The sequence below is a fragment of the Bactrocera latifrons genome, unplaced genomic scaffold (assembly GCF_001853355.1).
Source record: "Bactrocera latifrons isolate USDA-ARS-PBARC rearing strain unplaced genomic scaffold, ASM185335v1 scaffold_114, whole genome shotgun sequence".
Classification (NCBI taxonomy): Eukaryota; Metazoa; Arthropoda; class Insecta; order Diptera; family Tephritidae; genus Bactrocera; species Bactrocera latifrons.
In genome coordinates, this window is record NW_017534564.1 from 681,798 (window position 1) to 702,736 (window position 20,939).

Consider the following 20,939-nt stretch of genomic DNA (forward strand, 5'->3'; position numbering starts at 1 on the left):
GTGTTAGCGCGTGAAATGAGCTTTCCAAAAAGGTATAGCATGACCCGATGCTACGAATAAAACTAGAACTACGCGCTCTCAGCGCCAACTAGCGAAAATACCGCAAGACTTTTTTGACAAACAATGTTTTACCTACAAACAAATAGTCTTCCAATTAATAAATGAATCATTAAATTTAAAATTAAAATAAAATTTAATTAACGTAAAAGTATATGAAGAACTGGGTCGTGAAATTATCTATCTAGATACGTACTTTTACTGAAGTACGCAAAAGTGCATCCCCTTAGCAAGAGTACCTTATGCACATACAGAATATTGATAATGCCAATTTAAAATTTTCACGAACAAAGAAAAGATGACACAAAACTTCCGCTGATGGCTTTAGGTGCGAGCAAATAAGTCTTACTACAAACATGCTCACACATAATCAGATCAGAACGATTCAATTACTTTCATGATTTCAATACGACCTCGCTACACACATATCTACATACATATACAGGCAGTGATGTGGATTTTCCCAAGAATACTTAATATTCACGACTTATCAGTAACATACTTATGTATACCTATGAAGCATATATGTACATCCCATCGACCGCTAGCAGATTCTACTATGTGAGTCCCCTGTCATTGGGGTGGAGATTCCAAACTGAATACGGCATCAGCAATATGACACCAAGCTCAGCTCAAATCGCATATAAAACCGAGCTGAGCAACTCAGTTGGCCATCAAACTATCTGTAGAGTCTACAGCAGCAGCAAGTATTTGCAGGGAAACCAATTCAATTAAAACTCAAAACCGTCAATATGAAGACAATCGTGCTTTTCGCTGCTTTCATTTGCGTTTTCTGCCTGTTCCAAGGCATCAAAGCAGCTCCCGCTGATGCAACTGCTTTGGAGACGGTTGACGCTGAGTTGGCTGTACTGAAGGCAGATCCTGCAGTGGAGTTGAGTCGTCAAAAACGCGCCACTTGTGATCTATTGAGCGGAACCGGTGTCAATCACAGCGCTTGTGCAGCCCACTGCTTACTTCGTGGCAACCGCGGTGGATATTGCAATAGCCGTGCGGTTTGCGTTTGCCGCAAATGAGTGACATTAAACTTAATTCATATTTACTACTATAATAGATATATACTAATATTACAAAAAAAAAAAAAAAAAATAAAAAAAAAAAAAAAAAAAAAAAAAAAAAAAAAAAAAAAAAAAAAAAAAAAAAAAAAACGATTAAAAAAAATAAATAAAATTATTAAAAACATAATTTTCGTTACTCTTATATGTGGGKGCTATATTTAAYACTTTAATAATATACACATTTATATGTATAGTATATAGTGAAATTTTAAAGTATATAAGTTTTATTTCAAATACGTTCAATTTGATTTTATTACATCTAAGTCTATATGGGAAAAACTTATTATAATCCATGCAACATGTTATGGCAGTATAATAATTTGAAGTGTTTATGGCAGCACTTCCAAGACCTACAACATACATACATATGTATGTATATACAGTTACTAAGTTTATGTGTGACTCGTGCTTATATTCGTTTATGCCAAAGTCAAACTAACAAAAAGTGTGACGAATTCAATATTGAACTGGCGTAGATTTCCCAGTATTCGAAAAATATTTTTTAAGTTTCCATATGACGATCTCAATTCAATAAAGCTCAATGAATTATCGCAAAACTACCTATCCGCTCGACAAAGTTATGCACATATTTGTTATTATTAGGAAACTCATTTACATTTGATCACCACCTCTTCAGCACAACTAAGCCGAGGCATATATAATTGAGACCAACAGCTGGATTTCATGTCAGAGTGCAATAAACTATGACAGTGCAACATTATACTCAGCTCAGTAAACTTTTTAAAAAGTTTTTCAAATATTCAACATCAAGACAATCGTACTTTTCGCCGGTCTCATTTGTGTTTTGTGCCGCTTCCAGGCGATCAATGTTTCTATCAAGGCAGCGATATTGGTTACTGTAATGAACTAAATATTTGTGTTTGCCCCAATTAAGAGATAAGATACGAGTAAGCTGAACCATCGACCCAAATTCACTTTTTGCGACTTTTACATGCAGTGCGCGAGCAAAGTCTGAGTTCAGCGTTCAAAAAACAAAGCGAGCTCTTGTTACATCGTGTTCCAACGGTAACTTTTGAGCCTCCATAAAGTCGAAATGACTACGATTGGCAATACTGCCACAACTCGTAATATCGCAAGCGTGCAATAACAGGAAAATTCAAAAGTTCTCCCATAGTAAAAGCAATATTCGCTTTTTTATTTCACATATTTCCCTTCAAGTTCTTCAACATATCCCACGTCAGAACGGAAGAGAAGGACGCTTTGATTAAAGATTTCTTCTATAAGCGCTTGGAATGCAACTATGAGTGCTGACCTCGCCATGATTTCAAAATCGTGTTTGGCGACATTAACGCCAGGGTGAGCAAGGAGGGTATCTTTGGCTGAATAGTCTGTAAGTTCAACCTCTACGAGGAAACATCCCCAATTGGGTTGAGGCTGATCGACTTCACCGCGTCCCGAAATATAGTTAGCAGTAGTACTAGTTTCCAGCATAGAAAAATTCACCACTCTACCTGGCTGTCTCCGGATTGAAGAGGCCACCAACTAGATTGATCATGTTGTGATAGACTGAAGACACATCTCCAGTATTTTAGATGTGCGTACGCACCGACGCCCTAATATCGGATCGGACCACTACCTTGTTGCAGCCAAGATTCGCACCCGCTGCTGTGCAGCAAAAAACGCACGCCATCAAACACAAGGAAGGTTCGACGTCGAGAAGCTGCAATCACAACAGATAGCAGAACGACCCTTTTTCCTCAATCTATGACGATGAAGCAGACGATCCTTTGCCCGATCATGAAGAAGTGCGAATAGCCGATGGATTGCCGGCCGAGCTATTCAAACACGGCGGTGAAGAACTGACTGAGCCTGCATCAGCTTCTTTGTAAAATATGGTCGGACGAAAACATGCCCATTGGAATTTAAATGTGTTCTGCCCAATACAAAAAAAAGAGAGACCCCAATCTGCGCCAACTACCGTAGGATAGGTCTCCTAAACTTCGCATATAAGGTTTTATCGAGCGTATAGTATGAAAAATTTAAGCCCACCGTCAATAAACTAATTGGACCTTATCAGTATGGCTTTAGACCTGAAAACATATCAATCAACCAGATATTCACCATGCGCCAAATTTTGGAAAAGAACCGTGAAAAGTTGTTCGACACACACCACCTCTTCGTCGATTTCAAAGCTGCTTTTGACAGCACGAAAAAAATGCTTCAATGTCTGAATTCGGTATCCCAAAAAACTAATACAGCTGTGTAAACTGACGTTGAGCACTACCAAAAGCTCCGTCAGGATCAAGAATGACCACTCCGAGCTGTTCGACACCAAGGCGAATCACTATCGTGCAGCTTCTTCAATCTGCTACTGGAGAAAATAATTCGAGCTGCCGAACTTAATCGAGCAGGTACAATCTTCTATAAGAGTATAAAGCTGCTGACATATGCCGATGATACTGATTTCATTGGTTTCAACACCCGCGCCGTTAATTCTGCTTTCTCCAGGCTGGGTACGGAAGCTAAGCAAATGCTTAGGCTACGTAAATCAAGATAAAAGATACCTACACCACGTAATGCTAAACAAAAGCTCACAATATATTTTTTGGAAATCTGTGCTAACTAACAAAAGTTGAGACGAATCCAATATTGCACTAAAGTAGGTTTCCCAGAATGCCAACATATTTTCGAAGTCCACAACTGTGATCACAATTCAATAACTCATAATAAATTACAACAAAACCACCTGAGTGAGTCCCCTAGACAACGCTAAACCAATATTTGTTGTTATTGGGAAAACCACACCTACATATACATACGTGATCACTGCCTTATCAGCCCAACTAAGACGAGGTATATATAATAGAACGAACATCTGAATTGCACATCAGAGCCCAGCAGACTTTAACAGTGCAACAGTGGATTATACACATCTCAGTAAACTTTCTAACACCAACAAAGCTTTCCAAATATTCAACATGAAGACAATCGTACTTTTCTCCGGTCTCATCTGCGCCTTTTGCCTATTCCAGGCGATCTGTGCAGCCCCTGCTGGAGTAGATGTTGGCGAAACAGAGGAAGCACAATTGAGTGGATTTGGGGAGCAACCTCTTTCGGAGTTGATTCGTCAAAAGCGCGCCACTTGCGATCTACTGAGCGGTTTCGGCATCAAGCACAGTGCGTGTGCGGCCCATTGTCTACTCCGTGGCAACCGTGGTGGTTACTGCAATGGACGTGGAGTTTGTGAATGTCGTAATTAAAGATGTACGACTGAAGAGAGGAGAATAAGGCTACTTTATAACTAGATGGAAAATTGAATTAGTCAAAAATTTAGTACGAGAATTTGTATTTAGAAATTTATAGGATATGATGGAATAAATAAAAAATTTTAAAAAGTAATTTTCGAATTTATTAATTTAAGTTTCTTCGTTAGTTTCGCTGGCTGAACTCCTTCTTTAGTGTCATATTGATTTTTATATTCTTACATTATGTTTTATATCATGAACAGGATAGATTAAGTTTTCCACGAAATTTAGAAGGGAGACGTTGGTCACCAAATAAAATATGTATATACGTAAATGATCTGACGAGCTGAGTCGTTAGCCATGTCTCTCAGTTTTAAAGATATCGGTCTGAGATATGGCACATGTCCTTTCGTGACCAAGAATCCTTTTCCGTTATCATCCAGGTAAATTATTCCAACTATAATATATAATATCGAATAGCAAACAATAAAGGCAACCTCAATAAGTCTATCAACTAAACTTGACCTGTCGGGATCATCTCGTTTTCTTCTGTATTATTAGAGCTATACCAAATTCTTCCACGCTTTAAGCTTGCGAGTGAAGATCCTGTATACGTATGAAAAGCATTTCAAGGTCTTTTAATGTCGCTTATGCTGGCTTGAATTGAATGTTGAACGGTTTACTACTACTAAAAACTTTTGTGTGACATCCTGGGATCTAAGCTTTAGATTAGTAAAACTAATGCGAAGTAGATGTCTTAATTATAATATTAATTAATAAAAAATCTATCTTCAAAATGAAAAATTCCATATATTAAGCATAACAAACCTGGCCCACCCTGATCTCTGTATGAAACTAGTAAGAGGAAGAATCTAGAACTAAGCAAACTTCATTTATGAATATAAATTGTTTGATTTGAAACGCTCCACATTTTTTCAGTGAATTCTTCTCAATTTGCTTTCGGATCAGGTTGCACACTTAGTGAATACGTCAGTCAATGCAGAGTCTAAGTAATTATTATATACCATAAATTATATACATATATTACATAAACTGTAATTATTAAAAATTAAATAACCTAAAAGGCATATTCAACAAATATCAATTTGTTATTCTGAAGTTTCTATCTCAAATTGTTAATGATTCTCGCCCGAAAAAACTCTTCCAGAGACAAGTTCATTACTCTCCAAAACTTTTTTGTAAAACAAATTTCTTCAGATGTAACTACGAGTATAGGACTACATAATAGACAATATGTGCAAATTCAAACAAACTTAGAAAACTGTCGTTCGGTTAGTTTAAACTGATCACAATTGACTTCTAGGATATACATATGGTGGCTCAAGGAAGTATTTACTTTTACAACCTGCCTCTACAGAGTATACTAGTTTTGTTCAGCTAACGGTTGTACGTATCTCCTAAAACTAAGCGAGTTAGATATATAAATGATCAGAGTGATGACAAAAGTTGAAATCCGGGTGACTGTCTGTCTGTCCCTCCGTCGATGCAAGCTTTAGCTTGAGTAAAAACTGAGATATCTTTATGAAACTTGGTAAGCTGGTTCCTTATTACAAAAAAATTACGAGTTCGTAGATGGGCGTAATCGGACCACTGCCAAACCCACAAAACGCCATTATCCGATAACATATTAATTGCCATAAATAAGCACTAACTTAAGATAATGTGCTGTAATTTCGGACAGGATAAAGTAGTTGCCTTATGGGAAAAAGATTTTGAAAAAGAAGGCGTGGCCCGCCCTGTAATAAGTTTAATGTATATATTTCCTAAACCACTTTAGCGACAACAACCAAATTTGCTGAGCGCAAATACCATAAGAACTCTTAACGACAGTGTGAAAATGGATGAAATCAGAAAATAACCCCGCTCACTCCCCACATAACTGTAGGTTAAAAACTAAATCAGTAACTAAATAGACGAGTGACGATAGGATATACTTCTGATATGGTATGCGAAGAATTTATGGGAGCCGGTAATAAAAATGGACGATGGGCGTGACAACGTTCACTTTTTGATGAAATCAGATATCTCGGGACCCGACCGATCGATTCCGACAATATTTCTCATATTATTATGTCACAATGTGGTTTTTCACACCACAACAACCCATATGACACAGTTTAAAATTTCATTTGGTCCTTTCACTTTCCATTGTACAAATGAAGAAATAATTGATATAACGGAATAAAACTTAGCATGAATAAAGCCTTTAGAGTATGTCACCTTATAAATAAAACCACCATCAATTGCAATAACATCTGTTTAAGCCCCTAAGTACCGATAACACCGGCCGACAAATGAAAATATTTTGAACTTTGTTTGTATTTGAGCCAGTAATATCACCAATTTTTACTATTTTAAACACAAAAACTCCTACATATTTGCGCTATCACATCAGATTTTTACTAATTATGCGCAGAGCTGCATTCTAAAGAACTTAAATCACGAATACACAAAAAAATCTGATGTGATACGATAAAATGAGGTATAATTTCGTGATCCGCACTACCAAATTAGTGGAAAAAAATAATCAGAACTCGAACAAGGAAAATGATGTCGGTCGGTGTTATAACATAGTATTTCTGTGTATCAATAATGGTTTGAATTGGCTGAATACTTCCCTGAGTAACTCATATACCTCATATAAAGATTTTCCGGGTGACTTTGTACCGTGCATCGCTTAAATTCCTATGGTTGGCGTTTTACACTTTAACGTATTTGCCGTGTTTCGATTCCGGTTGCACACGAACTTAGCCCTTCCTTACTTGTTTATTTAAATATTTTATTGAAAAATTGAATTGCTATAAATAGTGAAACGTATTTCCCGAAATACAAATGTTTCCCAGCTTATCAATAACAGATGAGGCCGACATGATTCACATAAGTAATATTAAATGCACCTATTTATAAATGCTTTTGTTGATGAAATATAGAAATGTGTCGCGTGAGTCCCCGAAAAGTTGCAAAGAAATATTTGTTTGCAAAAATTGGACTACGTGTGTTATCAGTTTCGCTACAGAGTATAAAACTCAATTGGGCATGCGAGTTTAGCATCAGTCTACAGCGGTCTTCGCAGCAACAACCACAACTCAAAGCAAAGCTATCAGCTATCAAATAGACAATAGACAACATTTAGTGCCCACAACAACAACCCGTACAAAATGAAAATCGCATTTTTAGCTGGACTCATCTGCGCTTTGTGCTTGCTCAACGTCTCAAAAGCTGCACCCACTGATGGAGATAGCGAAACGGTTAATGCTTTCAATGCACAATTGGCAGCCGAAAATCCCGAAACTTTATTGACTTTAAATCGCCAGAAGCGTTTTACTTGCGATGTGCTCAAGAGTGAGGCGGCCTGCGCAAGTCATTGCGTGGTTCTCGGTAGATGGAAAGGCGGTTACTGTCGTAGAGGAACATGTATCTGTCGTCAATGAAGTGAATAAATATTTTATAGACATATTGCTTACATTTATTTGACTTAATCATTGTAATCAAACAAATATATATCTTATGAATGTAATTATTAAATATTATTAATCCAAATAAAGCATTAAATTGGTTCTGAATTTTAATTTTAATTACAAATGTTATTCTTGAAGACATTTTTAACGAGTGAAAATTGGAGGATGGGCGGGGTACCGCCCAGTTTTCGGTGAAAATCCAAATCTCAGGATCTAATCGACCGAAACCTACAGGGTTTGAGCGGAAACTAATAGAACTGATCTTCTTCCGACGCGACAGCCTTTGAAACGTACGCGCACCGACTGGATTCGGTTCCAAAGTGAAAACGATGCTAATTTTTTTATTTTTTGACATCAAAGGCATCGTCCACCAAGAATTAGTTCCTCCTGGACAAACCGTCAATGCCAAGTTTTAATTGGAAGCACTGCAGAGACTCAAACGAAGGGTTAATCGGGTCCGACAAGACACCGCAGCCGATTGTAAGTTGCACCACGACAACGCCCCGGCTTACACCGCCTTTCTTGTGAACAGCTACCTAATCAAGACCGGCATCCCAACGCTTCCGCAGCCGTCCTACAGCACAGATGTGACCCCATTAGACTTTTTTTTGTTCCATGCCTGAAAAAGCCGAAAGGCAATCATTTTAAGACGACAGAGGAGATGCAAGCAACATGCACCTCGACTTTCAAGGCTATACCTAACTCACAAACCTTATACACCTGAAGGTATTTCTCTGGCTCTGATCAATTTACACGAGTTATAGCTTTATAATGAGAAATATTTGTATTTTATCATAATACAAGTCAACAATAGGAAAACGGTTACAATCTTTACAACATTTTCTATCATCTTCTTAAACATGTTCACAATTATTGCTGTAATACATTTTTTTCCCAAAAGTATAGTTCTCACTAACGACAAATACAGACTTTTTTGCTGTTACAGTAACCGCCACTTTTGCCTTTAAGCCAGCAATGGAATGCGCAAGCCGGATTGTTCTCCAAAAAATCGCAAGTGAAACGTTTCTGTCGATTCAAGCTCCCGAGAGGTGCGTCATTTTCAACATTTAAATCTGCCACCACAGATCCATGCTCCGCTTTTGCAGCAACGTCATCCATAGGATAGGCCTTAACGACAGTAAACAGGCAAAGCGCGCAGACGAGTCCAGCAAAGAGCACGAGTATCTTCATATTCAATAGTTAGTTTCGCTCTCAGTCGAATAAAGTGTTGGGTTTGCTATGAAGGCTTTTGTGTTCTGGGGCTTGATTTCGTTATTCATATCTTTTATACACAATAATTTGTCATAAAATTGATGGTGTTGACAATTAGGCTTATCCGATACAGTTTCTTTGTTTGAGTCTAGACACTGCCATTTTCGAGTGATAAGCGCTGATATATTTGTGTTTGTTTTTCCCTCCTAATAGTGCACTTATTCAACAACTTTTATTTTACCTCAAAACGTTATATTTATCCGACACAACATAGTTTTATCATGAAACTTAAATGAATTTGCATTTGTTTGATTTTCGTAACAGCTAATTAGTAATATTTAAGTTGTTTTAGTTAAAGTACTAACCGTAACATTTACATCGTCGGTTAATAATAGTATGGTATCCTCAATTATGGTTACTAGTAGGATTAAATAAATGAAAAACAAGTAAGGAAAGGCTAAGTTCAGGTGTAACAAACATTTCATACAACCTCTCATGAGCTAAAATCGACGGAAGCGTTTCAGTTGCGATTTTTTGGAGAATAATCCAGCAACAATTGTGAAATTGTTTAAGAAAATGATAGAAATGTTTTGTAAAGATTGTATCTGTTTTTCTATTGTTGACTTAATTTAAGATAAAATACAAGAATTCCTCATTACATCGTGTAACTCCGTTCAAGTGTTTCTTAATAATGACATTTTGATAGAAAAATGCTCACACAATGATCAGCCGGATATCGTCTGGACAAGTGGGATCCTTTATGACGCTTGTCACGAAGATAGGCCATAATAATTCAATATAATCTAACTTAAAGCCGAGCTCTTGCTCTACGAATATTAGGAATAGGTACGGTAGATAACTATCAAAACATGTCGGTCCAAAATTTCACCAAATAGGAGAAGCTCGCTGTCTATTCGAATAATTCTCCATGATTTCGGCTCAATATCTAATTACTTTGATATAAAGCGGACGTTGTTTGATTATTTCCAATACCAGTATGTGGTATGTTAAGAAGGGATCAATTTTAATTCTTACTTGAAATGAAACTATCGGTAATCTTCAAGCAACTTAAGTTTACTATCGGGTAACACTAACCTAAAAAATACCTAAATTACTATGCAAAAGGTATGGGCATCAGGAGGTGAAAATATAGAGCGTTGAATAAAGTAAACAAACATTACAGCGCTTATCATTCGCAAAGCGCTGTGTCTTGGGTCACGCATTCATTCACCTTTGGGAAATAACGTAGTGAACCCCCTCAGCGTTGAGTCAAGTGTGCAAACAAACTGCAACGGGAAATGCTAATAGTCAACACTATCAGTTTTATGGCAATTGGTGGAGTATATAAGAGATGAGTAGTGAAATAAAGTAACAGAGCAGAACAACCTTCCAGCAACACCAATAATTCAATCTGTACTACCTATTCAATATGAAGACACTCGTGCTTTTTGCTGGACTCGTCTGTGCGCTTTGCATGTTTACTGTCGCTCAGGCCGACGACGTGGATGGAGTTGCCGAGGTTAGAAATGACTTGGGAGCACCTTTGACTGTGGAAAATGTCGAACCTTTGAGAAGCTTAAGACGACAAAAGCGTTTTACGTGCGATGTGCTGGAGAGCACTGAGGCTTGTATATTCCATTGCCTGCTGCTTGGCCGACGTGGTGGTTATTGCAGCCGCCAAAAAGTCTGTATTTGTCGATTGTAAAGATTTGTTATTATAATGATTGAATAAAAAAAAATATGAAAAAATATATTTGCTTTATTAGCAACTTAAGTTTACTATTAGTATAACTTAAGAAAAAACACGAATTTTGTAGATTCTTTAATTACGACTAGTTTAGCTCCTTTAAGGTATTTCCTGTTATAAACTTTAGTGAAAAGGATGCTCCAAAATTTTTCGGTCAGATCAGGTCTGGGCCGACACAATAAGTTTCTGGCACTATCCAGACGCTTTTCCAATATTTAGGGTACTTTTAATAATTAGGAGTTGATGGCGTAGCAAAGGGCAAGCGTTCAAGTGGGACTACACTACAGAAAACTTAAACATATTTGTGGTGGTCAAAAAAGTTGGTAGCTTAGGTAGAACTAATCCAAATTAAATTCATAATGGTAATTGGTTGAAAACGGGTTGTTGCGGGCAAACCATTTTATGGCAATCAAGGATTTCTACGAAAATGATTGATGTTCCCTTGGCATTGTCTAGCACTAGCCAAAAACCAGCCAATACTGGAATTAGTGCCATTCTGCATATAATGCCAATGGATATAGCCGGAAAGTGCATGGCCGTTAAACTTGCTTTCAGGCTTAGAAAATCTGGATATACCTACACGCTTTGACTTTTGGATTATGAAGTCGCCAAACCAAACTCTGAGGACTTTTCCTTTGCCCACATACCTTGAGGGAGTTTTTAATGAGTAGAAGCCGATGGAGGACAAGGAGAGGAAGGTTGGTGCAGACATATTATAGGAACTATCTATAAACTTCGGTTCTTCATTCTAGCGTTTTTAACGATTTTGCCACAATTAAGGTAGCGGTAGCGGTTACTGCTCCAAAGTGCAGACTCTCTTTGTAATAGTAAGACCAGTATGGGTACCAGGCGATAGCGAAGTCACAGACAACTGCAAAGCTGGAGAACTGGGAGAAAAAGTCACCCTGGCCCCGCTATCAGTAAAATCGGAATGTCTCTGTGTTCTTCTCTCCTCATGCGTTCTACCACTGGATAGCTGAGCTTCACAGGAGCCTTGGTTAGCGCAGGTTACGGTTCTTGCGCTTTCGTAAAATCCTTTTGTCGTAAGGTCGACTCATCGATCAAGTGAGCTATTTCTCCTCATTAGGGAAAGTCTCTTCCTAGTTCTGAGGGTTCTAACAGTTCAATATCCAATATCGGCGTCCCTACCGTAAGGTATAATTTAGTTTATTAGGTACTCTAATTGAGCAGCGGAAAATAATTTCTAGTTGCAATTGAATCTTATCTCAACTTAAATGGTGGCGATATACTTAACGGAATTTCCATCAATATATGTATACACTTATGTATATACATATGTATATGCATATGGTATGTGTGTAAATAACTGTTACGCAAATAAAATAGCTCAGCTTAAAGGAGGATTTTATTTATACATGCACAATTCTATATTTTTATATACACCTCATAAATCCCCTAAAGGAGGGATAGTAGATTATGTAATCACCTGGGTAAACCGCATTTATACTAGCAACTTACATACATACATATATGAACGTAGTACATATGCCATTTAATTTAATTCCAATATTCTCTCGAAAAATCATAACGTCGACTAATCAGATATTGTCATCTTACATGCCTCTGCACCATATAGCAGAATGGAAATAATGAATAACTTATGGATTTTGGTTTTTATTCGTCGAGAGAGGAATATACTTCTCAATTGCTTACTCAGTCTGAAGTAGCACCTGTTGGCAAAAGTTATTTTTCGTTAGATTTCAAGGCTGACATTGTTGTTGCTATTAATACTGGTTCCAAAATAGACAAGATCGCGAGTGCGATGACGGTTTATTTGATGACAGGAGATCTTTTGGCTCTACCAGACCCATTTGTAGACGTATAAAAGATTGGGCCTCTCAATTCAGCTCTACAGCTTGAATTATTCTCTCCAGCAGAAGATTGTGAGAGTCGTACGAAAGGCAGTTGCTTTGTCTGAAGCCTCGTTTGGTATCGAACGGCTCGGAGAGGCCCTTCCCTATCCCGATGGAACTTTTGGCATTGCTCTGTTACACATCCATATTATTTTTGCGAGGATATCAAATTCAGACATAGTGGAATAGAAACAGTTCATTTTCATGCTGTCAAAAGTAGCTTTAAAATCGCATAAGAGGTGGTATGGGTCGATCCTCTTTTCACGGGTCTCTTCCGAGATCTAGTCAATTGTTGGTTTTCAGGCCTATAATCACAACGGGGGTTACGGTAGTTAAAACCTATATACGGGAGTTAGTTCCATTTTAGATCTGAAATTTTGCACACGACTTTTTCTTTCAAAAACACGGTTCGTTTGTCAGAATTGCCGATATCAAACCACTATAGCACATGGGTGCCATACAAATTGATAGATCAAAATTAAGTTCTTGTATGAAAAAGTCGTTTATTTGAAAAGATATATCTACGAATTTTAGTACAGACAAAAGAGCGCTATAATCTCTGAAAAAATTGTTCAGAACGACATACTACAGTATATAACTTTCATACAAATTGACTGATCAAACTCAAGTGCTTGTATTGAAAACTTTTTTATTTCACAATATTTCTCTACAAAATTCGGCATAGATTATTGTCCAAAGCAGTGCTACAATCTCCGAATATATTGTTCGGATTGGATCACTATATCATATAGCTACCATACAAAGTGTTTGACCAAAATCAAGGAGCAAATCCTTTTATAACCTCTAACGCTATAAAAATGCATCTATGAAGGGCATTATATGGTTTTTGCTGTTTTTTTTTTTTTACTTATTTAATAAATTTGATATAAAAGAGGAATTGATTTCTTAAAATGATAGAATTCAATGTCACATATTAATCACTTTTGAAGACATTAAAATAATGATAATAATTAAATATTAACTACTAAACGTCTTCCGCTGTCAGCGCCCGCAATAATCTCAACTCAACTCAAATAAGAGGAACCCTAATGTATGTATATACATATACGGACCCACATATGTAGATACATATACAGCTGTTTGCACTGTAAACATAATACGCTGGGAATCACAAGCGCGAATTTCGCGCTATCGCGAGCAAATTTGAAGCGAAAGTGCTCAAGTGCAATATAAAATAGAGATGCGCAACAGTTGAGAGCAACATAATTCAGTTGACTTCGCGGCGTTAACAATCCGTTATGACAAGAATCGTGCTTTTCGCGTTTTCCTTCTGCCTTTTCTGCATTTACGCCTGTAGCAGTAAAGAAGTGGCAACAGACGCCACAATGCCGTTAACATCACAATTGTCTAAAGGAAAGCAAAATCCCGTTATTGCACTGAGTCGGCAAAGGCGCTTCACTTGCAACAGCTACGCCTGCAAAGCACATTGCATAATGCTCGGGAGAGGAAACGATGGTTACTGCAATCGACAGCACGTGTGCGCTTGTCGCTTATAAACACTAGCGCAGCGATGCGGTTGAGGGGAAACAAGTGCTTATTTGCACTTTAAGCGAGTAATTTGTTATCCACTATTGCATTTCATTCATAATAAAAATGTTTTATGAAAATCGTCAACAACAAAAAAAAATTGTCTAATTAATTAATTGCTTTTGAGATTTTCTCGTCGTTTCAACGGTCATAAAGCGGTTCAATGAAGCAATAAAAGAATAGAGGCGCCGTTGTGATGATCAGTGAGACCGATAATGAATAAATGACATGTGTGTGTGATGTGCACAGACACACTCACACATTTTTTCAGCGAATTTCAGTCTGCTCGACTAGTAAATCATCAAAATTAGAAATTGTCGAAAAATATAGAAAAATTGGAAATAATTTGGGAAAATCAAAATTCTGTGACCGTGCAATTTCTTATGCTTTTTTGAGGATTTTAATAAGTGAGGCGAATCGCCGTCGTCGCCATCTGTTCCAATCAACTGACTCAACGCCAACGAGCTGCTGTTGTTGTTAACAAGTGGTCTTGCTGTATATATGTACATACCTATGTATGCGTATGAGTTTGCATGCTTGTATTTATGTATATACATATGGTATGTATGTTTATACATACATATGTGTGTGCACTTGTAAATATGCTTTGAAAGCACTCAAAGTAAAATGTTTATCAAAAGGTTTTTTTTCAGATTTTCATCTTTTATTGAACATATTAATTATGCACGCAGTTGGTGGGCGTGGCAATTTTTGGAAGTGTTTTTGCATCATAAGTATATTTTCAAAGTGACGGCTATAGATTAAGAGCCATCAAAACCTACAAACTATACTATCTATAATTGCATGTTATAAATATTTTCACTTATCTTAATTAATTTTTGCATTTTGCACTTCATAGTTTTAAAAAATAACTGAAAAAATAAACTAGATTAGAAATCTGCCATATTGTTTAGAACATAATTCCGATATTATCCAAAGAGGCTAAAATTCTAAAAAAAGTTACTATTTTTCGAATCACATGCATTCGCAGAACAAAAGGTTTAAAGTGATCGGTTTATGATATGTTTTTTAGTTTAGTATGTTATTTTTAAAGGTATCGATATGAAAAAAATCGATCTTGATGGACAATCGAACGGCCCAAAACGTGAAATTATCGGCTCACCGAAGTTTTCTCTCAATAAATTCATTGATTGATGCGGTGTGTGGGAAGTGTCGCCGTCTTGTTGAAATCAGAAATCGTCGAGAACACGAGCTTTATTTTCAGGCATCAAATAGTCGGTTATCAGGACGTAATAACTGTTGACATTGACGATTACATTCTCACCGACATCATTTTTGTAGAAAAATTAACCGATGATTGCACCGGCCTACCACACTAAGCCGTTGTTTTTTCTGGATGAAATGGCAGCTCCATTTAGCCAGAAATGGGTCTTATCGCTGAACAAGATTTGGCTCGAAAATGTCGGGTGTTCTTGGAATATTTCAAGACCCCATAGAGCGTAGCGTTGCCACTTACACAAGCTCTATTTCGTACGCTTTCAATTTAAGATCTCGTATTAAAATTCGCCATGTCATATTATACGTCAGTCCTAGTTGCTGAGAACGGCGCCGAATTGACTTTCCACGGTCTCAACTACGTCTGTAATTCTTTTTTCACTGCGTACTGGTCGTTGTTCAACTTTATTGGCTATAACTGTTGATTTTTGTTACTAGCCAAGCAATAACCTCGAAAACGGCTCACAGCGATCTCAATGCAGGTGCTGCCCTTGGAATAATTTAACAAATTTGTTTATGTTTCAACTTTATGAATATTTTTTATTTTTTATTTTTTTATTTTATAAAAGCTTACATAATAATACAATTATTATACAAACTTAAGAAAATACGCAGCACTAGCATCATGGGCTATCGGCCATCCTTTGAATATATGATGGTCCTTTTTGTGAAACGAAAATTAGTTGATGAAATTTTAGTTTGAATGGAAAAACGAAAATTCCTTTGTTAAATGTATGGGAACCTAAACAAAAACTAGCGACCCCTTAGAATTAAGCTACAGCGCCTGGCTTGGGGAACGTTTTTTTGTTTGTCAATCACTAACATTTGACGGGGTAAGAGTTGAAAAACAATTCAAAACAATTTTATCAAGCACCCTAATACATATATAGTAAGATAATACCGATTAGGGGTGGTCCCGAATGGGGTGTACCTTTAGCGAGCAGTACGAATCGCTAATGGAGGAACTGATCTAGAAACGGCAGAAATGATTTTAGCATATTTTAAACTTTTTTATAGACCTGGCTTTATTCCAAAACTATAATACACTTCGCAGTTGCATTTCATATGGTGCGAATGAGATGAAATGATATTTATCTTGATTTCGTGCGGCCAGTTTGTATGGATGATATATCCTATAGTAGTCCGATTTGAACAATATGTTCGGAAATGGTAGCACAGTCTTGGACAATAATTTCTTCCGAATGTCGTTAAGATTGTTTGTGTTACAAAGTTGTTGGCGACACAGAACTTGATGTATTGCTATAGTGGTCCAATATTGGCTGTTCCAACAAATGGTAGTTTTTTGGTCAAAATTCCATATCGATATCTCAAAAAGTGAAAGAATAGTTCGCATATTTAGAGGCTCAACTCGTAACATTGATCATTTATAAATAACTGTATTGTTAACAATTTTCATAACATACTAACGAACTAGTTACAAATTACTCTAAATGTATTCACTATATAACCACTATTGTAGGACCTGCTCCACTGTGGTAGTTAAAATTAACTTACTGGGTTTGGATCTGGTGTGTATATGTACATAACTTTGTATTTGAGAGCTTAAACATGACAACAAGTCGCACAATCGCCGGTTTGCGCAACAACAATGGCCATAATAATAAATCAGCAATAATCTTTAAGGCATACATAAATAGAGCACGTCGTGATCTTGAAATTCCTTCTGCACTTTTGTTTTATTTTCAAAATCTTTTTAAATAATTTTTGAAAAACGCGAAACATTTTCGAATACCGTTTAATGAACTTTAATTGGCGCACCCAGCTATTTGATATACTTTTCTGAACGACTTGACAATGCACACAACGCTATTTACGTATGTATGTTTATCAAGAGCACCTTTGTCCGTGGCAGATGCCAAAATAATAAAATATGCAAAAATAATGTAGCGATATAATCAAAGCAACCACCAGCAGCGAAAAGCTACATAATATCAAAATGATTTTCAGAATTTCCCCATGACAATGTATAACGGTGGTGCTTGTGCTGTTGTGGTGGTGAGGGCAATGGTGCTCACTGTAGCATTGTGGTGTTTCGATGCGGACACCTGTCGCACAAATATTTTTTGATGCCGCAATTTGTCAAAACTATTATTGTCAAGCGATCGGTAGAAGAATTAGGCGAAAATAATATTTTAATAAAGTGCCATATTGAATTAATTGATATTTTATCTGTCATTTATGAATGTGGCGGATATGAATTGATTTAAAGAGCACACTCCTAGTGAGAAAAAAATATTGTTTTTTTATATTATATTTCGATGAATTACTATATATCTTTATATGTAACATACTAAAATTTGATAAAATTCGATATCTCAATTTTTTTTGAGTTAAAGCCTTTTATAATGTAACCGCTCGTTCAGTCAGATCCATTAGTTATCTGTAAAATTAAAAGACCACTTATCAAATTTGCTTACGTAATTCATCTTCTTTACTGGCGTAGACACCGCTTACACGGTTGTAGCCAAGTTAACGGCAGCGCACCAATCGTTTCTTCATTTTGCAATGTGGCGCCAATTGGAGAGTCCAAGAGAATCCAAATTCGACTCTACCTAATCTCCAACGGAGTGGAAGTCTTTCTCTTCCTCTGCTACTTCCGGCGGTTACTGCGTCGAATAGAACTGGTGCGTTTTCATCCATTCGGACGACATGACCTAGCCAGCGTAACCGCTGTCTCTTAATTTGCTGAACTATGTCAATATCGTCGTATACCTTATACAGCTCATTGTTCCATCGACCTCGGTAATCGCGTTGCCAATGCGCAAAGGATCATAAATCGTTCGCAGAGCCTTTTCTCGGATTATTCTGCTTTGGATTTCGAGGCTGACGTTGTTGTTGGTATTAATACTGATTCCAAGATGGACGAAATTATATACGACTTCGAAGTTATGATAATATAGACGTGGGAGCCAAGTCTTGAGTGCGATGACTGCACGAGATATTTCGTCTTGCCCTCGTTCAGTAGCATTAGATTGCAGAAGTGGCACCATAGGGAGTCACCTTGTCTGAAACTTCGTTTAGTATCAAAGAGATCCCAATCCCAATCTTGACGGAACTTTTGGTATTGCTCAACGTCAGTACGACTGTGTAGTAATACTTTTAAGGGGATACCAAATTCAGACACAGCGGCATGTTGCATATGATATAATTTTTCAAATATATTTAAGTAAATGAATTTTTTAGTAACAAAAAGTATTTATCGGTTCAATCCAAAATAATAGCTCTCAACAAATGCTCGTGCAAGTACCAATTGTTGTGAATGAAAAATAAATTACCAAAAAAAGATTGATTAACTGCTTCCAGCAGTGATTCACTAAATCTGCCACTCAACTTCAACAGCTTTGATTAAATTTTACTTTTGTTGTTGTACGATTAATGTAAATAAGTGCTACGATTCGCGATTGGCATTTCCGAAATCATTTATACGAATTGGCAAATAAATAATATGAAACCCTAACGACTTTTTTGTCACCACCAACGCCTACGCGTAGGCCACCTAGTTCGACTAGTGCCATAGTGCCATATATAAAATATGTGTATGTGTATGTGTATCGAGTGCATAGCACAGGTAACAGAACAGACGAGTATGTATGTGAAATTATCTTGACAAAATAAATCCACAGCGTTCTTTATTTATGTTGAACCAGATTTGTAGGTCATTTAATAAAATTAGCAAATCTGTCGGCTTGTCATGCCGCAATGTATTACCGCAATAATTTATTAAGCAGAATGTGTTTATGAAACCTGTTGTTTTGGACACATTCTACTCAGTTCACATTTTGTTGTTAATGTGCCGGCATTTACATACATACTTGTATGTCATTATTATAGTCCAGGTAGTAGATCAGGAACACGCAAGGTTGCGTCCCGGAGGCTTGAAGAAAAGTAGTAAAAAGTGATAGCGTCATTTTGTAGACAAATAAGAATGTATTGACTTGTCTAATTCGGCCACATGTGGCCTTCCCTTACAGGATAAAAGGTCTTATATTTTAGATAGAGCTTAGAAGAAAGAAAAATCTACTCTGATAGATTTTTAAGAGGCACAAGCAGTAAATAAAATGATTTAAGATTTTAAGTATTTATACATTTCTTTGTATATAAAATTAAATCTTTTTCAGTTTCAAGAAATCTTCGATGATCCGTTCCTCCATTGTTGCAATGATTTCGACCTTCTCCATGAGTTTTACTGAAAATTTGGGTCGCTTTTTATTTAGATCAAAAAACAACTAAGTCAACAGATATCTACAGTGGTACCAATCACATTGTGTCATATCATATAGTGTTGGAAAGGTGAAATTTTAAGTTACAGCTGTTCCAAAATGAATGCAAATAATGAAGAACTGATCAAAGGAAAGGGTTGCGGTACATATTTGGTTGATTAAAGTTCATTATATGTAAATATAAAAAAATAATTTAAAATTTGATTAGAAATACGAAAAGAATTTTCGACTAACCTATATATACACAATATGAAGAAATTTGATAGTGATCGGATCACTTCCTCCGAGTAATTACTTCAGCAAATTCGAAAAATGCTCTTTTGAGGAAAACATGTTGAAGTATAGCTAAAAAAAAAATATTTCAAAAATCGATTTAAAATTGTTGTATGTTATTTTTAATAAACTTTTATGTTATTTTCACTTTGGTGTGCTCTTTAATCGAGATTATCGAGCTTCACTCTGAAACAGGAAACTTTGAATATAGCATAGAACTTCGCGAAAACTATGGATATCGAACCCATGTGCCCAGCAGCTAGCCTGGGTTGTATATCGAGCCAGAAGTAAGACAAATCTTTACGAGAGGAGATTTGTAAATTGTATTGCTGTGCCTTTCTGTTACGTAGGTCTATAAATCATTCGAAAGGATTCCCTTCAATGAAAATATTTTTTCTGCATGGTGTAAAAATTTCAAAAAATTTGTACTCAATGAAGAGCACCAACAAAGGCTAAATCTATATATACTACATAGAGATGATGTATGTGAGCACAATGTGTAGTGCATTTGTTTATCCGCCTGTTGCGTATGATATTTTTAAAGAAATTTCAATTTCATTTAACAGCATCTAAAAGTGGATTGCCAGCACGCGGGCAATACGAGGCACAAAACGAGGGGCCAGACCATGCCTGCGTCGTTTTCGCTGATTGCTGCGTTGGGGGAAAACGTGAGCTGTTTACATTATTGCCAAATGCACAAGGAAAACTTATTTGCTGTACATTGACTGCTACACGCTGTGATACTTCAGCGTTTGCCAGCTTAATACTTCCTTTTCATATTTATTTTTTAGCGGAATAACGTTGCATGCGTGCCACGCTGTTGTTACTGCTTGAGTGCTTAAATGTTTAATGGTGGTGTTGGTATAAGTGAGAGCGGCGTTGTGGGTACAAATTCTACATGAAAGTGAGCAGCACAACATATTCAAAGGGGCTGCAAGAGGGTACGTTTATTGATGACGTCGAAAGCAAACGGAGCCATTTATACAGGCA

At 36.8% G+C, this 20,939-nt stretch overlaps 5 protein-coding genes across 5 annotated transcripts; 4 read left to right on the forward strand and 1 right to left on the reverse strand.

The window, feature by feature from the left end:
* Nucleotides 1-717: 717 nt before the first annotated feature.
* Nucleotides 718-1,150, forward strand: LOC108975444 (sapecin-like). The gene has a single exon (XM_018943932.1). The coding sequence runs from the start codon at nt 810-812 to the stop codon at nt 1,089-1,091; it is 282 nt and encodes a 93-aa protein (XP_018799477.1). The 5' UTR covers nt 718-809; the 3' UTR covers nt 1,092-1,150.
* Nucleotides 1,151-3,996: 2,846 nt separating this feature from the next.
* On the forward strand, nt 3,997-4,493 carry LOC108975454 (phormicin-like). The gene has a single exon (XM_018943943.1). It carries the CDS (start codon nt 4,073-4,075, stop codon nt 4,352-4,354), a length of 282 nt encoding a protein of 93 aa, XP_018799488.1. The 5' UTR covers nt 3,997-4,072; the 3' UTR covers nt 4,355-4,493.
* A 2,931-nt stretch (nt 4,494-7,424) lies between these two features.
* On the forward strand, nt 7,425-7,916 carry LOC108975508 (defensin-like). Its single transcript, XM_018944027.1, has one exon. It carries the CDS (start codon nt 7,519-7,521, stop codon nt 7,789-7,791), a length of 273 nt encoding a protein of 90 aa, XP_018799572.1. The 5' UTR covers nt 7,425-7,518; the 3' UTR covers nt 7,792-7,916.
* A 660-nt stretch (nt 7,917-8,576) lies between these two features.
* On the reverse strand, nt 8,577-9,064 carry LOC108975520 (tenecin-1-like). Its single transcript, XM_018944056.1, has one exon. The coding sequence runs from the start codon at nt 9,007-9,009 to the stop codon at nt 8,731-8,733; it is 279 nt and encodes a 92-aa protein (XP_018799601.1). The 5' UTR covers nt 9,010-9,064; the 3' UTR covers nt 8,577-8,730.
* Nucleotides 9,065-10,415: 1,351 nt separating this feature from the next.
* Nucleotides 10,416-10,763, forward strand: LOC108975500 (sapecin-like). The gene has a single exon (XM_018944016.1). It carries the CDS (start codon nt 10,460-10,462, stop codon nt 10,733-10,735), a length of 276 nt encoding a protein of 91 aa, XP_018799561.1. The 5' UTR covers nt 10,416-10,459; the 3' UTR covers nt 10,736-10,763.
* The last annotated feature ends 10,176 nt before the right edge of the window (nt 10,764-20,939 follow it).